Here is a 17,059-nt window from a genome sequence, read left to right as displayed (position 1 = left end):
AATCAGCACATGATCTACCCTGTCAGATGAATATTGTAAAAAATAAAAATGGTGCCAAAACAGGCAATAAAACACCTTATCCCCATGTTTCCAAAATGGGGTTACTTATTGGGAGTTTCTACTGTAAGGGTGCATCAGGGGGGCTTAAAATGGGACATGGCATCTAAAAACCAGTCCAGCAAAATCTGCCTTCCAAAAAGCATATGGCGTTCCTTTCCTTCTGCGCCCTGCAATGTGCCCTTACATCAGTTTACGACCACATGTGGGGTGTTTATGTAAACAGCAGAATCAGAGTAATAAATGTTTTGTTTGGCTGTTAACCCTCAATGTGTTAAAGAGGACCTTTCACTGATTATGACAATGTGAACTAAGTATATAGACATGGAGAGCGGCTCCCGGGGATCTCACTGCACTTACTATTATCCCTGGGCGCCGCTCCGTTCTCCCGCTATGCCCTCCGGTATCTTCGGTCACAAAGTTATGGTAGGCGGAGTCTGCCCTTGTTCTGCTGTAGCGCTGGCCAATCGCAGCGCAGAGCTCACAGCCTGGGAGGTTATTTTCTGCATGTCTGCAGTATTAGTCTACATGCAGAGTTTCTTAACCAGGAGTTGTGACCAGGCTGTTCTTCACCTGAGGCAAAGATTCTGATTGCCATCCTAGCCCTCTATCTAAATTCCCTGGCCAAACCAGAGTGTCTTGCTGGCACCCCGTTACACACATCACCTTTGCCACATAACTCGCAAACTGATCGCCCCAAACACACACTTCGAGTTATGCCTCCTGGCTAACCTTTCACTTCTAAGAGCTACTTTTTCCATTTTTAAAAAGCACCATTTAATTTACCATGTAATGTATTGAAAAAAGTATAAAAATGATTTGTAGGATAAAATAAATACACTCCAATTCTGCCATTATTTTTTGGGTTTGAGCACTATTACACATATTTACAGTACTCACTCTGCACTAAAAATCACAGGTCAGTTAGTTACAGAGATACCAAATTTATATAAATTTCATTATGTTTTACTGATTTTAAAAGCGATAACGTTTGCTTTGTGTCCCTTTATTCGGACACCCATAGCTCTTTTTTTACATCCATTGACAGAGATATTTTATTGTTAAATATTTTCTGAGGCAAGGTGACCTAAAAAAAACATGATTCTAACTTTTTTTTCCCCCCTGTTACAGTGTTCACCATGCAGGATAAATACTTTTGTGTTTTTACACGTTCGGACAATAGAAGACGCAGTGATACCAATTTTTTTTTATTGTTTATTTTTACAGTAAAATTGATAAAGAGAGTGATTTCAATTTTTTTTATTTTTTCATATTAAAAAAAAAGTTTTACTTTTATTCTTAGTCTCCATAGGGAAATGGAATATGCGATTATTTCATTGCTTATACCATAGACGGCTATATTTTTTTGTTGCAGTCTATGGTTATTGTGACTTCTTGTTCCCATGATTTTTCAGGGGGGAAGAGGGGGCTGAGAAGGAGGGAATCTAAGCACAGAGAGAGCCCGCCTTCCCCTCTATTGACTGCGGCATCTGAGGGTTTAACCTACCTGGATCAGACCTCCTGAGCCTGCTCCAAACTTCCCTTCTGCCATTATGATGTACATGTATGTCAAATGTCAGGAAGGGATTAACAGGAATAGTGAATTAGCAGAAATGTTATTGCTCATTCTTCATGCAATCATTTTAATGTAGTCTTTTCTGTAGAATGACTTGTATTCTATATATTGTTAATAATTATAATTACTTACATGTTTCCTGTGTTTCTTCAGCTTAGGGTCCTATGTGATGCCCTGTGGAAGCCTCTAAACTTAGCTGATACTACATACAAGAAGTTCAAAGATGGAAAACAAGAATAGGACCATATCAGAAATATCTCCCTAACATATACGTTATTGACTGGATAAAGACTCAGTTTTCTGCCCACTGGTCTTTTATCCATCTCATATTATCACAATGCATCTACAGAGGAGAAGAAGGTTTCAGCTGAACCGTATTTTATTTATAGTCTGTGTGATGTTCCTTTGCTCCCTCTACCAACTGTCCATTAATCAACAGATGGATTCAGGACCTTGGACAGAGACTAACCTGGAAGAACCTATCTTTCTGAAAGATGCAAAAAGTGAGATGACTGTAAAAGTGTCTGTCAGGGAAGTATTAAACCTGACGTCCCCCACCACTACCACTTCTACCACCACCACCACCTCTACCTCACTTGCCCCCACAGAAAATGTAACTGAAAGGACCAAAACCCGACACTGTATTTTTGTGGACCCAGATCCCATAACACCTACCATTAAACAAAAAACCACAACCACTGTCCCAATCTCCACCAGCAAGCCCAATAAGCCTCCTTTGCCTCATGCCAAAGGAGAATATCCAGAGGACCTATTCAGCATAGAGCAGCGCAGGGAGGGTTGGGTAATATTTCATATCTTTGGCATGATGTATGTCTTTGTGGCCTTGGCCATTGTCTGTGATGAGTTCTTTGTGCCAGCTTTGGGGGTGATTACAGAGAAGCTTGAGATCTCTGAAGATGTAGCTGGTGCCACATTTATGGCTGCTGGTGGATCAGCACCAGAACTTTTCACCTCCTTGATTGGCGTGTTCATTTCTCACAGTAACGTTGGCATCGGAACTATTGTGGGTTCGGCTGTCTTTAACATCTTATTTGTCATTGGTACTTGTGCCCTCTTCTCCAGGGAAATCCTCAACCTTACATGGTGGCCTCTCTTCAGAGATGTCTCGTTTTATATAATTGATTTGATCTTGCTGATTATCTTCTTCCTTGATAATGTTATTTTGTGGTGGGAGAGCATGATGCTTCTCACTGCGTATGGGCTTTATGTCACCTTCATGAAATGTAATGTTATGGTTGAAACATGGGTGAAGACTCATCTGTCCAAAAGAAAGAAGCTAGTGAAAGTTATGGCACTGGAAGATACATCTAAGGTATGTGTAATTTTTTTTAAATATTATTATTTTTCATGCTTTATGTTGTGTTTCATTGTTCCAGTATGTTACATTCAGTGGGTTGTGTTTCATGGCATTTTATATGAAAAAGTGCATTCACCTGTCCTAAAATGTCAAAACAATTCATTAAATGGGTTTTTCTGTGACATCATTATTGATAATCTATCTGCAGGATAGGTCATCAATATCAGCTAGGTGGGGTTCTAACTCCCGGCAACCCCTTCAATCAGCTATTTTCAGGAGCTGCTATGCTGGAACCAGGCACCAGAACTACACAGCTCCGTCCACTGTATAGTGGCTATGCCTGATTACTACAGCATACCATCATCCATGTTATCCTCATGACAACCTCAATGGATAAGATGTAGAGCTAGTATACATTTTTCCATAGTAAATGTTTTTGTATGGTGTGGTATAGTCCAAATTAGAGTTACAAGTTCGACATTCACTTGAGTGAATCTACAGCAGAAAGGTAATACATAAACAAAATAATACCAGCCCATCTGGGCACTAACTAAGCAGTAAGTTACCTCACCTAAGTACTTCAGATCAAACAGGGGGATCAGGCTTTGCGTAGCCAGCACAGGTCATGCAGTCTTCAAGCTCTGACCAGGAATGAGCTTTTGAGGCTTGTAATTATCCCCACCGTAATGAGGCCAGCAGCTACTCCTGGGTTCGTCTCAGGGGAATACCTTGTACTGGAGTGTGAGAGGGAATGGCACGTCCCACTACCAAACTATACTTCATTTAATTGAAACCCAGACCGTAAAATAGCAAACCAAATGCCTCAGCAAGCTATGCTTTGCTGAGACCACATCTTTCTGCATTCTTTTTACTACACCCATCTGAGCATTCTGTGTGAGATATACTGTACATCCCCTTAAGTACTTTATCATACAGGGTGTAACAATGGTAATGTCCATTTTTTGTCGGAGATTCACCATTTCCCCCTATGTCCTCCAGGGTCCCACATATAAGGCTCTTGTTGTGGACCAAATGTTATCTGTGCAGAGCAGGAACAGTTATAGGACCTGGCATCCTCAGTTCTGCTTGCTAACAGCAGAGCCTCTTTCTTACCTGACACAACCATTTGAAGATGGAGACATGAAGGAGTAACGGCCAATCTTCAGCCAAAAATCAGACCCAAAACTTCTGCATCTACTGTATAGTTCTCCAAACCTGTTCATCAATTTATATGCTTTTGATTATGATATGACATCATGTTCAGGGGTATAAAATTGCATGCTACAAGATTTAATTACAATCTAACATTTGGTTATGCTATAATATCACTTCTGAGCACCTTACATGCTGATGGCCTAATGTGACAGATGAACTGGACACATACTAGATGTTGTCATACATCTAAACCATAGTCGACACCTACTCCACACTGATATAGCTGGTAATGATTGATATACTGGAAAAATAATACAAATCCTGAGCACTGAAATAAATGAAAGACTCCAGTGACTTACCTCTGACAGTTACCTGGCCTCCAATTGTATGGCACGACATGATAGACGTCCATACCAAGAGAGGGAGATATATGAGATGGATAGACTTGTCTGAACAGTGATGTTCAGTTACGTGCCCCAAATCAAACCCATTATATGATTATATGGGAAACAAACACAAATGTCATGATTTAAATGTCAGTAGGAATAATTGAATTTCATTCAAAATACTCAATCTGCAATTTCCCATAAAACAGTGCTGTTAATGTTGTTGCTGCTGATGGTTCAGCATGCCCTGACTGATGGTGTTACTTGGTTACTTTTCATGTCTATGTACAGAAGGGCAATGGGTCAGTTGCAGGGGATGAGCCAAAGCCACCCGAAGACAACAACAGATTAAAGGTAGGTGATCCAAAGAGTTTAATATAGACTGCTCAAATGTAATAATCCAAATCTCTTACCTGTGTGTCAGATGTATAGAAATGTTTTATTCTAAAGGACATATGACTGTCTGCATGTCTGAGTTCTGCTTCAAAAATTGCCCTAATGGTATTATCTATTACCTATTGCATTGTGGTCAATAAAATATGAAATTGAATACGATTCATCCCACCACCCAGTTGTGTCAAGTAACAAAGTTATCCCTTATCCATAGGACTCCCACCAATCCATTATTTATCGCCTATTTACCCCCAGGCAGCACAGTGGCTCAGTGGTTAGCGCTGGGGTCCTGGGTTTGAATCCTAGTTTGTACGTTCTCCCTAGGTACTCTAGTTTCCACCCACACTCCAAAAATATGTATATATATGTTGTAGGCGAATCCAAATTGACAGAAGGCAGGGCCAACATAAGTAGGTGAGTAAAACAAGTAGGTTGGGCTAGCAATCTTTAGTGTAGCACAAAATACTGCCCTAGCAGAACCAAATACCAGAGTTCAGCACAAAATACTGTCCCAGGAGAACCAAGTACCATAGTGCAGCAAAAAATACTGCTGCCCCTGCTGCCGTATTCAACGGTATCACCATTCTGAGGAGGGCGATACAGTTGAATTCAGGAGGGCACCCGGGCCACTGGCTAGATACATGAGAACCTGATGCTCTTACATTAATTAAAGGGGTTGTCCGTGCTTTTACTATTGATGACCTATCCTCAGGATAGGTCATCCATATCAGATTGGCGGGGGTCTGACACCCAGCACCCCCGCCAATCAGCTGTATGAGGATGCAGTGTGCATCTGCCTTTTCACTTATCTCTTCCTGTTCACTGCTGCTGTTTATGACAAAGACCATAGACAGCAGCAGACAGGAAGATAGAGAGAGAGCTGATCAGCAGGGGTGCTGATCTGATATTGATGACCTATCCTGAGGATAGGTCAGTATTAAAGCGCAGATGTGAAAGTAGCCAGATTGTTATGTATCTGTTCAGCGACCATGAGGGCTCATGAGCCCCCTGGGCATTGACCTACCGGGCAATTTCCCTGTAGGGTCTATGGTCAATCGGCCCCAGTGCCCTGTGATTCCCCATTGTAATATGATCTGTCAGATTTTTGTCAGGGAGCCTGGCATTTTACCAAACAAAATATTTTGTCTTATTTTCTAATGGAATCTCTGATGGTGGCTCCTGAGCTTCTGACGCAGATGTGAACAAAGCCTAACAGTATTTGCATATTAAAGACCATTAGCAATAATTGTTCCAACATTAACAACATCTTATTTTCATCTTATTATTATGTACATGATCTATAATGCGTTTTCATATCTAACCTCTGATGTGCAGCAATAACACATCTCTTGTTAGGATTATAGTAATAGACAAGGCTTTTTTTCAGGACTCATTTCACATTTAATATCACCAACCCAATTCTTTTCAAGCTCACCTGTGACACTTACTCTTCAGCTCTCCTGGCTTCTTGGTTAGCTATTCTGGGTGCCAGGCCACTCACTTTCCAGCTCTCCAGCTGTGAGAGCTTTGCCTAATCCTTTGCCTGGATTCGCCTACACCCAACTGAGAAGTTTTGGAGGTGTTAATCATCACATATTCTATGTGTCAGACCACTATTATCAAGCTCTCTGATTGTATAAAGGTCTCAGAACAACTCATTTCCCAGGTCTACAGGTGTGGAAGCTCTCGTCACCAGCGCTTCTATCCCCAAGGCCAATTATTCCACAGGTCTACAGCTGTGGAGGCTCTACTCACCAGGTCTTCTACTTGCCATATCTCTTTTTTTGTAGCTATCAAAATGCGGGATTCTTCCTAACTAGTTCTTGTTCCAGACCTTTCATTCTTCAGGTCTACATTTATGAGAGTGCATTTCACATGTTCTTTAATGTCCCAGGCAACTCATTCCTTAGTTCTAAAGCTCTCATCATCTACTATTTCATTTGCCTGACCACTTATTCCCATGCTCCCAAGTTTTGAGATGTACCTCATCACATCTTCTTTGTGCCATAGTCCTTCCCTAGGTCTTCAGATATGGAGGCTCTCCTCATCAACCTCTGTAGTGTAAAACCACTCGTTCACAAGCACTTCTCACTGTTATCTTTAAAGGGAACCTGTCATCAACTTTACGCTGCCCATACTAATGACAGACTAAAGTAGAGACAGGTGAGTTGATTTCAGCGGTCTGTCATTTATAACTGAAAAGTAAGTGGTTCCAGAGAACCAACATCACAACCATTGCAGACTGGGCCTGGAAAAGAGTCATGACCACCTGAGAAGAGTCACGGTTATTCATAAATTCCTGCTCTCCCTGCCCACCTTATGATGACTGACAGTCTTCTACCTAGTTTTCTCCCTTTCTCTCTAGGAGAGAACTATCAATGATCAGCGGATGGACGGGGTGAGCAGGAGATTATTTATAACCAGGACTCTTCTCAAGTAGATTTGACTTTTTTCAAACCCTGGGCTGAAATGATTATGATGCTGGTTCTTGGCAACCACTGACTTTTAGCTCATAAATGACACACCGCTGAAATCAGCATTTCGGTCACTATTTTATGCTGCCCACAGTGAGGTCAGCATAAAGTTGATGACAGGTTCCCTTTAAGATACAGATATCCCAACTACCAATGTAACCTTTTTGGAAATATGGATAGTGCAGCTGTTTATCTGTTACTGGTTTCTGGACCATTCTTAGATTCCTTGTGTTGATATATAGTTTGATTTCATGCATTCAGTAACTTAGCTGGACTTTCCTGACCAATATGATGTTATGTATACTATTTCATAAAGAGTTAATATAGATGCATCGATATAAAATAATGTTTGATCCTCTTCCATCCAGCTGAAGCCTTTCCTTACCAGAGGTGGGAGTTCGGCCTCTCTGCACAACAGCACCATTCGCAGTACCATATTTCAGCTCATGATCCATACCCTGGACCCTTTGGGGGAAGGTAAGACAACTCTTTATGACCATTATGATTATTGCATCCATTGGACTTGGATAACATGGATAATTTTATGCACCATTACTGATTTGATTTATTAGACTCCAGGAAGATCATGACTTGATACTGGGCTTTTTGTTTCCTGTCATTTGGTTTTGTGTGAATGTGATTCCAACAATTCTAGGTTATTTAAATCTAGCCATTTCTCTGTCTGCTTTGCTTGTAGCTTTGCTTTTTCCCTGCTGATCTGCTCTGCTGCTCTGCAGTTCTTTTTACTCTGGTCTCACCCCTGCAATTACTTATTACAGCTTCCATTGTAAAACCTAGGCTTTCTTTCAAGGGGTCTACCATGTGTGAATTTCCTTTTGTACATATATAGATCACTTCTGAGCCCTTAGACAAGTATACAATGCTTTGTGTGGGCATCTTTTTTTGTTCGGACTGTTTTTATTAGTGTTTCAGAAGCATATTAATAGCACATGAACATAAAGTAGATAAACATATATAAATGATGAATATAACATCAAGAAGAACAAGTGCATAACACTAGTGTTTGAAAAGCATAAAATGGGCATAGGTTGGAAGAGATCCTGGGGGGAGTAAAAGAGAGAGTCACATGGTCAAAATCATACTTGTTGGTGGTGATATGTACCAATAAATGCCAATTAGATATATAATTCATATATATATAGTAGACATATACACTCACCTAAAGAATTATTAGGAACACCATACTAATACGGTGTTGGACCCCCTTTTGCCTTCAGAACTGCCTTAATTCTACGTGGCATTGATTCAACAAGGTGCTGATAGCATTCTTTAGAAATGTTGGCCCATATTGATAGGATAGCATCTTGCAGTTGATAGAGATTTGAGGGATGCACATCCAGGGCACGAAGCTCCCGTTCCACCACATCCCAAAGATGCTCTATTGGGTTGAGATCTGGTGACTGTGGGGGCCATTTTAGTACAGTGAACTCATTGTCATGTTCAAGAAACCAATTTGAAATGATTCGAGCTTTGTGACATGGTGCATTATCCTGCTGGAAGTAGCCATCAGAGGATGGGTACATGGTGGTCATGAAGGGATGGACATGGTCAGAAACAATGCTCAGGTAGCCCGTGGCATTTAAACGATGGCCAATTGGCACTAAGGGGCCTAAAGTGTGCCCAGAAAACATCCTCCACACCATTACACCACCAGCCTGCACAGTGGTAACAAGGCATGATGGATACATGTTCTCATTCTGTTTACGCCAAATTCGGACTCTACCATTTGAATGTCTCAACAGAAATCGAGACTCATCAGACCAGGCAACATTTTTCCAGTCTTCAACAGTCCAATTTTGGTGAGCTCGTGCAAATTGTAGCCTCTTTTTCCTATTTGTAGTGGAGATGAGTGGTACCCGGTGGGGTCTTCTGCTGTTGTAGCCCACCTTTCTTTCCCATTCTGACATTCAGTTTGGAGTTCAGGAGATTGTCTTGACCAGGACCACAACCCTACATGCATTGAAGCAACTGCCATGTGATTGGTTGTCTAGATCAGTGTTTCCCAACCAGTGTGCCTCCAGCTGTTGCAAAACTACAACTCCCAGCATGCCCAGACAGCATTTGGTTGTGCGGGCATGCTGGGAGTTGTAGTTTTGTAACAGCTGGAGGCACACTGGTTGGGAAACACTGGTCTAGATAATCGCATTAATGAGAAATAGAACAGGTGTTCCTAATAATTCTTTAGGTGAGTGTATAATACAGAAGGAAACAGAAAAAATAAACCATAAGTTGGGGGGGGGGGGGGGGGTGAACGCCACAGCCAGTGAATTCACTTTTACAGATTTGCCTGGGTCAGGGCGACCATGTCTTAAGGTAGACTCCATGTTTCCAATTTTCACAGCTGGATATCTGAAACTCACAAATATGATGTATTTTAGCTATCCAGCATGTCAACAGGGATGGTTGATCTTGCAGCCAATATAAAGGGATTAGGCATTTGGCAGTTTCTATCATGTAAGGTAATAAATTTGGACGGTCTAGATAGTGAATAGAATGTGCTGGGATTTGCTAAGGCTATCATTGCGAGGGTGATTGTGAAATTCATCTTAGTCACTGTCTGTATAGAAGCCTCTACTTGTTTCCAGAAAGGCGTTAACTGAGGACAAAATCACCAGATATGATGATGATATGTACCATTTCCAGAAGAGCATCTCCAGCGCATTTTAGAGAGTGATAAATGGTGTGTAAAAAAATTCAGGCATTTTTGTGTCACCTAGTTTACAGTTCATAATGGTTTTCCTGTAACAAGATACTGGAAGAGAAGCCATGGGAGTGCTTAGTACGTTTTGGCCTCCGTCTCCATCAGGGTAGTCCCCAATTCCTGTTCCCAAGATAGCAAAAAGGTTGGGCAAGAAGATTTAACTACTGGGTGGAGAAGCTGGTGTTATACCTTTATATAGGCCTATCAGGATAATAATGTGGCTGTCATATTATTAGCCAAATTCTACTAATCTACTATTATACTAGCAGATACCGTCTTTCCTCATAGCAGCAGTAAACTCACAATGGAACCTATCTACATAGAAGTTTTATTTCTCTGTGCTGACTGCTACAGAAGGACAATGTTTTGTATTTAATCTTCAATGGCATAGTATTGCCAAAATGAAAATGAAATAAATCATTTTCTATGAATATTGAGTTAAAAATGACCCCTAATGGAAGTGTCTCTTTAAGTACTATCTATGTCAATGATGACATACACTAAAGGATTAAAGAGGTTTCTGAGGAACAACAAATGCTCTAAAATAATGGATAAAAACAGTACCCATCTCTTCAATCCTACGCCGCTCGATTGATGATGGCAGGAGAATGGCGTGTGACCGCTGAGACTACTGCTTGGCTGCAGCAGTCATGTATCTGTAAGGCATGTTATCACTGGCAGCTTATAAACCAATATAACCTACACAGAAATGCCAGACCGCTTATGCTGATTAAATACTTTATTACAAAAAAATCACACAAATGTCACAATAGAGTACGTACATGATTAAAAGAATTGGTACAGGAGATAAAACCGACGACATCACTGGAGGAAACATACAGTGGACGCAAGTCCCATTGATCCTAACATGGCTATTTGTTTAAAGTGCATATATGATGTACAATTGAGCAAAGGACATAGGACAATTACCCATACTGTGTCTCCTCCAGGATGGCGCCAACCCCAACGCGGCGTACCTTCGTTTTATCTCCTGTACCAATTCTTTTAATCATGTACATATTCTATTGTGACATTTATTGTGAATTTTTGCAATAAAGTATTTAATCAGCATAAGCGGTCTGGCATTTCTGTGTAGGTTATATAGATTAATAGTAGTGTTGCCATAGGCTTCCATTACTGGAAAGTAATCATCCCATGGTTGGGGTATTTATCGGATGTTAAGCTTATAAACCAAGATCGGCCGGTCACTGCAGGACCTTCTGTTACAGTGATGGGTTGTGTTAATGGGGGTCTGACACTTTGTAAAAAGAAGGAGCAGCAAGTGATCTTTAAAAAGAACCCACAGCACTCATCTCCTAAATGATAAAAGCTTTGACATTTTTGAACACATCTACAAATCATCTATAAATCCCAGAGTCTATGTATGAATTCTCATATAAGGATTTATTTCTTATGACAACTTTTTATATTTTCTTACTGAATGCATGCTCACGGTGTATCTGTATCTCTGTTGCGCTTCTGTCCTGCAATGGCCTACTTGCTGTAAATGGATTATCTCCTTGGCGTTCAAGTATAGTTTAAAAGAGATTGAAGCTAAGTAGATAAATTGTTATTATGTTAGTGTGCCGGGGTTTGGAGGGGAAGTGAGAAGCAGGCAGATGGTCACCAGTGATACATATATATGCAGAAAGAGTATAAATAGGTATAAAAAGGTAACAATTCTTTCCACGTAAATTTTGCATAAGTGAAATATTATAAAGATACAGGAGATAGTTACCTACTCTAGAGCAATAACCAAAAGGACTGATAGAACAGATAGCAAGCCTTCGAAATTGCTTTAACCCCATGCTGATCTGATCTGTGTAGCTGTACTATGGTGACAAGGTAAGGGTACTGTTCAAAGATCTTTGTGTTCTGAGTCTGAGAGAAAGTGTGGTAGCCAGGATGCCTTTCTGAAAAAGGCTATTAAAACAGACCCCCTGAATTGTGTAGGGACTGTTGGTCCCTGAAAACGAACAAATAGGGCATGTCCTTTTTTTTATGGCTGTTATTCACAACCAGTTAAAAAAATGACTGTGTGAATAGAACTATAGACTGCAATGGTTTTAAAAATGGCCATCTGACGGCCGTTGAAAAGAGTCCATCACATGGCCGTTTTTCCATGTCATGTGAATGTACCCTAAGGGCTACTTTCCTGGTGGTCTAAAGCAGTGAAGGGTTTAATGCTTGTTTCCTTGGTGGTTTAGGCCAGTGAATGTGTTAATGGCTGATTCCCTGGTGATCTAGGGAAGTGGAGAGTTAGCTGGTTTTCTAGTGGTTTTAGGTAGTAAAGGGGCAATACCTGATGTTCATCAGTGGTTTCCTCCTCCCCAGGTTCCTGAAGTGTCTGATGTCTACTGTGTCATTATCAGGAAGTAGAGCAGGATCTGCTTATCACATTCAGCTTCCCCTTCACTCCCTGCTGAACACTCTGATCACCCAATGTAGCGGGTTGAACACAGCCAGCCTTCATTTTGTACAGGATTTTAACGCTATTAACACTATTAGCCTATCCTACTCATAGTTACATAGTTAATTTGGCTGAAAAAAAGAGATAAGTCCATAAAGTTCAAACAAGGGATGTGAATGAAAGGACAGTGGGTGGAAAATCAGAATTCTACACTTTTACATAAGAGTTAATTGATTTATGTTCTTAAAGAATATCTAAGCCTCCTTTGAAGCCATCACATGTTCCTGCTGTCCATGGATTCACAGTTCTTATGGTGAAGAACTCTTGTTGTCTCTGGAGATTGAAACTTTTTTTCTCTAGACATAGGTAGTGCCCCTACCTAAGGTTATTTTACATGGAACAACCATTCAGCATATATTTTGTATTGGGCCAATTATATATGTATATTAGATGCTTCTACAAACAATTAAATAAATGTAATTATTTTGATCTTTCCTCATAACTAAAGCTGGATTTACATGGGCCGACTGAGCGGCTGATTGTTGGGAAGGAAGCGTTTCTTCCCGACAGTCGGCTGCTCGTTCAGTGTAGGAGACCACGTATTGACATGCAGTGATCTCCTTCACTGTATGAGGACAGGTGATGGCTATAGCGATCCCTCGTCCTTATACAGAATTATGGCTTCTGAACAGCAGATCTCTGTTTAAACCACACGATCTGCTGCCTTGAAGCCATGATCAGTGGTGCCTGCGCGAACGTTAAGGTCATCCGATGGATGAGCTTTCACTCGTTCATCAGGTAATCTGCGGCACATTTACATGGCCAGATTGTCCGTTCCTAATAATCTGCCCGATTATCGGGCCGTGTAAATGCACCTTCATACCCTCCATGTCCCTTATCAGTCTAGTAGCTCTTCTAGCTCCAGGGTATCCTTTCCATGAACTTGCACATGGAACCGAAGTGTATAATGCAGGTGAGGCCGCAGCAATGATTTGGCAAAGTGGTAATATTACTTCCCTGTCCTACAAATTCATGTCTCTTTTAATACATGACAATATCTTGCTGACTTTAGAAGCAGCTGATTGACATTGTATGCTGTTATTTAATCTATGATCTACAAGGACACCCAAATCCTTAACTACACGTCACTCTCCCAGTGTTACTCCCCTAGGACATGCAGCATGTTGCATATAGATTATTACTACCCAGATGCATAACTTTACATTTATCTAAGTGGATGTACAAACACTCAGATTGTAAGTGTTGAACAACTTCCATAGACTACACTCTACTACACAGCTTGGTGTCATGTGCCTAAACTTTCACTTGTGAGATTTTTAGCTGAAAAAAAACTGCCAGACTCCCTGTATTGATAAGGCTATTTTCACACTAGCGCAAGGGATCTGGAAGGCTGAAGCTTGAAAGTCTTCGTCCTGCCCTGTTAAATGGGTTGTCTGGGTTCAGAGGTCAACCTGGACTTGAGCTCCTCTTCACACATTTAGACTGTATCAGTGGAAAAGCGGAGCATTTCTTGCTCTGACGCTCCCCTTTGCTCTGTGTTGCATAGGCTATTTGTTTACTGCTGTTAAAGTACCCGGCTTTTTTTCAGTATGCTAGGTGGAGGCTTTCGCCTAGCAGTGATCCCTATGACATCACCAACACTAATGTTTGGTCTTTAGCGCTGCTCTAGCCTGTGAAACAGCCTACAGCAGTGCTAAAAACTGCCCGTTTGTGCCGGTAACATCACAGGCTCACTGTTAGGCATAAGCCTCCGCCTAGCATGCCCAAAGCCCTTGTCCTGCGCTATGTTGTGCATGGTAAGGGGGAGCATCGGAGCTAGAAATGCTCAGATGCCCCACTCATATAGACTAATTGTGTGAACAGGAGCTTATGTCTGGGTTCAGCTCTGAACCAGGACAAATCCTTTAACTATAACTATAGATCTGTCTGCAACTTGGCAAATATGCCAAGAATCGTCTGGAAGAAAAGCGCTGCGCACAGCAGCCTGCCGGATCCTTAGCGCTAGTGTGAAACTAGCCTAACAGCCACAAAGCCCTTATCTCTATGCTAACTTTACCACAGTCTTCCACCTTACCAATCACCCTGATTATCCCAGATTATGAGGTTAAAAGGACAATCTTTCAAGCTGTGTGGTCAGATGGACTGTAAAAACTGTTCAATACAAGGATGTCTGGGGTTTATCGATTGAAGCTGAAGATACAGTATATGATGCAGCAGCATTACCTATCCTAGCATTCATAAGGTGATCTAGGAGAAATGTCCTAGTCTATATCTGCATACCTCTCATGTTGCTTCTGACACCTCAGACCAATATCTTACAAATTCATGTTTCTGTAAAGTCTGTCAATCTGTGGAATAGTCACCTGGTGACTGGTTTTAGGAGAAATAGCTGATTACTTCATGAAAGGCCCTGATGATTTCTTGAAATAAAATAACCTCAGTGCTTACAGTATGTAAATGTACAGAATCCCCATTTGAATGAGGATTCAGCTCGATCACCAATTGGAGTCAGGACTCAATTGTTTCATGCCCTGCTATGTTTTTGTTGTTGCATCAAAAGGGAGTTCAGAATTTTAAGATTCTTACCACATCAACGCCCTTTTACTGGTTGGACTTGATGTACATACCATATATCTTTTTATCAAATGTACTGTGTACCAGAGTCCTTGTCTTTTCTACATATCTTGATAGACAAGATCAATCATATACAACTTCTGCCTTATAAAGTTCTTCACATGTATTATCTCAAACGGAATAACCTGACACAGAAAGAAAACGCCGCATACAAGCAGTATGATATGGTTGTGTTATGGAGGTACTCTGACTAGTACAATCCAGGTGCACCATTTGCATCACTAGGGCTTACATCAGAGAAATTTAACGTGTAGGGTGTATTCACATAGTATTTTCAGTGTCCACTTGGAGTATGCACCGACATAGGACCCCATTCACCCGCTAAATGTCAAATGAGTGTCGTTTTGGCATTCATCGGGCTGTTATATGTTGGCATACCCTTTTTGAAATGTATGGTATAATGTAATAGAGTACATCCAGTGAAAAGTTTACTTTTTTAAAATATGGCAGCTTATGGGTGGGATATGTCACTGGATGCCTATTGTCGTTCATCAGAGGCATCCATTGGAGTTATATGTTGGGAAATCCTCCCAATGTATACCTCCAATGTACACTGCAAATACAGTGTAAATAGACCCTTTTAGAGTAACTTCATGACTGAGGCCCAAGAACATTGGAACTTTTGTGGCTCCAAGAATGTGGTTTTCTGACCTCAGCTAATATAGAAAGAGGGGCACATTTATTAAGAACAGCGTTTCAGACGCTGGTCTTAATAAACCCCTATAGCTGGTGGTGGATCCGCCTCTCCACAACTTCGGCGCTTCTGAGCTGTCTTACATTTAAACCATTTTCCACACCTAAAACAGGTGTAGAAAATGGAGAATAAGACGGGCCTGTCAGCCCATCCCCTTCCCCATCCACAGAACGCCCACAATAAATCTTACCAAATGTATTTCATCTGACTTCCATTGAAAAAGTAGATGATGAATAAGATACTTGCTTGATGGATTATCCTGTGGATTATTTCCAGTTCATTACAAAGTACACATCTTTAGGAATATTAAGAACATGTAGCTGTTGCCTGCACTCACCTTGGTTCAGTATTAGGTGACAAGCCCCCTATGTCTCTACTTTCTAGTTGCTGAAGACCCCCTGGTCTTATGACCTTCAGGTTCTACTCACCGACCTTTCCTCTGTGTCGCTCATGTTAGATGTATTACTGACCAGATTAACCAGAATCTCGTCAAACCTGGACAGCAGCCAGTAGCCCTGAGCCTGATCTGTTTAATCCTGATACCCACGTGGCTTCTATCCTTCTTCTTACTGCCAATATTTCTATGATTTTGTAGCTGCAGGTTGTTAGGTTCACAGAGAAATATACACCTCTACCGAGGAGACCTGGTACCCTATATGGGTGAAGTATTGGGAACCCTACACTTTACACCTACAGGAGGTTTTATGACATCCCATTTAAAATCCATAGTATTGATTATGAGTTGGCCCTCCCTTTGCAACTAAAACAACTTCCACAACTTTCTACACGATTTTGGAGTGTGTCTGTGTGAATATTTACCCCTTTATCCAGATGAGCATTTTTGAGGTCAGACACTGATGTTGGTTGAGAGGACCTGGCTCACAATCTCCATTGTAGTCCATCCCAAAGGTATTCAATGTTGTTGAGGTCAGAGCTCTGTGCCGGCATGTCAAGTTCTTTCACACCAAACTCACTCAACCATGCCTTTATGGGCCTTGCTTTTTGCACTGGGCAGGCAGGCAGGTAATGTTCTCCTAGCACTCGTCAAACCCAGACTAGTCCAGCAGGCTTCCAGATAGAGAAGTGTGATTTGTCACTCCAAACATATACAACTGCTCCAGAGTCCAGTGGCACCATGCTTTACACCACTTCATCTGATGCTTGGCATTGTGCTTTGTGATTTAAGGCTTGCATTCATCTGTTTGGCCATAAAACCCAT

General features: G+C 41.2%; 1 protein-coding gene across 1 annotated transcript in view; it reads left to right on the top strand.

Annotated features, from left to right (window-relative positions):
• The first annotated feature begins 1,970 nt into the window (after positions 1–1,970).
• The window catches only part of SLC24A1 (solute carrier family 24 member 1), a 74,210-nt gene continuing 59,121 nt past the window's right edge, over positions 1,971–17,059 (top strand). The window contains exons 1-3 of the mRNA XM_044283160.1: positions 1,971–2,966; positions 4,784–4,846; positions 7,728–7,836. Of these exons, the coding sequence (XP_044139095.1) occupies positions 1,971–2,966; positions 4,784–4,846; positions 7,728–7,836 (1,168 nt within the window). The remainder of the gene's footprint in view (positions 2,967–4,783; positions 4,847–7,727; positions 7,837–17,059) is intronic.

The sequence above is a fragment of the Bufo gargarizans genome, chromosome 2 (assembly GCF_014858855.1).
Source record: "Bufo gargarizans isolate SCDJY-AF-19 chromosome 2, ASM1485885v1, whole genome shotgun sequence".
NCBI classification, from domain to species: Eukaryota; Metazoa; Chordata; class Amphibia; order Anura; family Bufonidae; genus Bufo; species Bufo gargarizans.
This window is presented reverse-complemented; position numbering and strand designations above follow the sequence as displayed.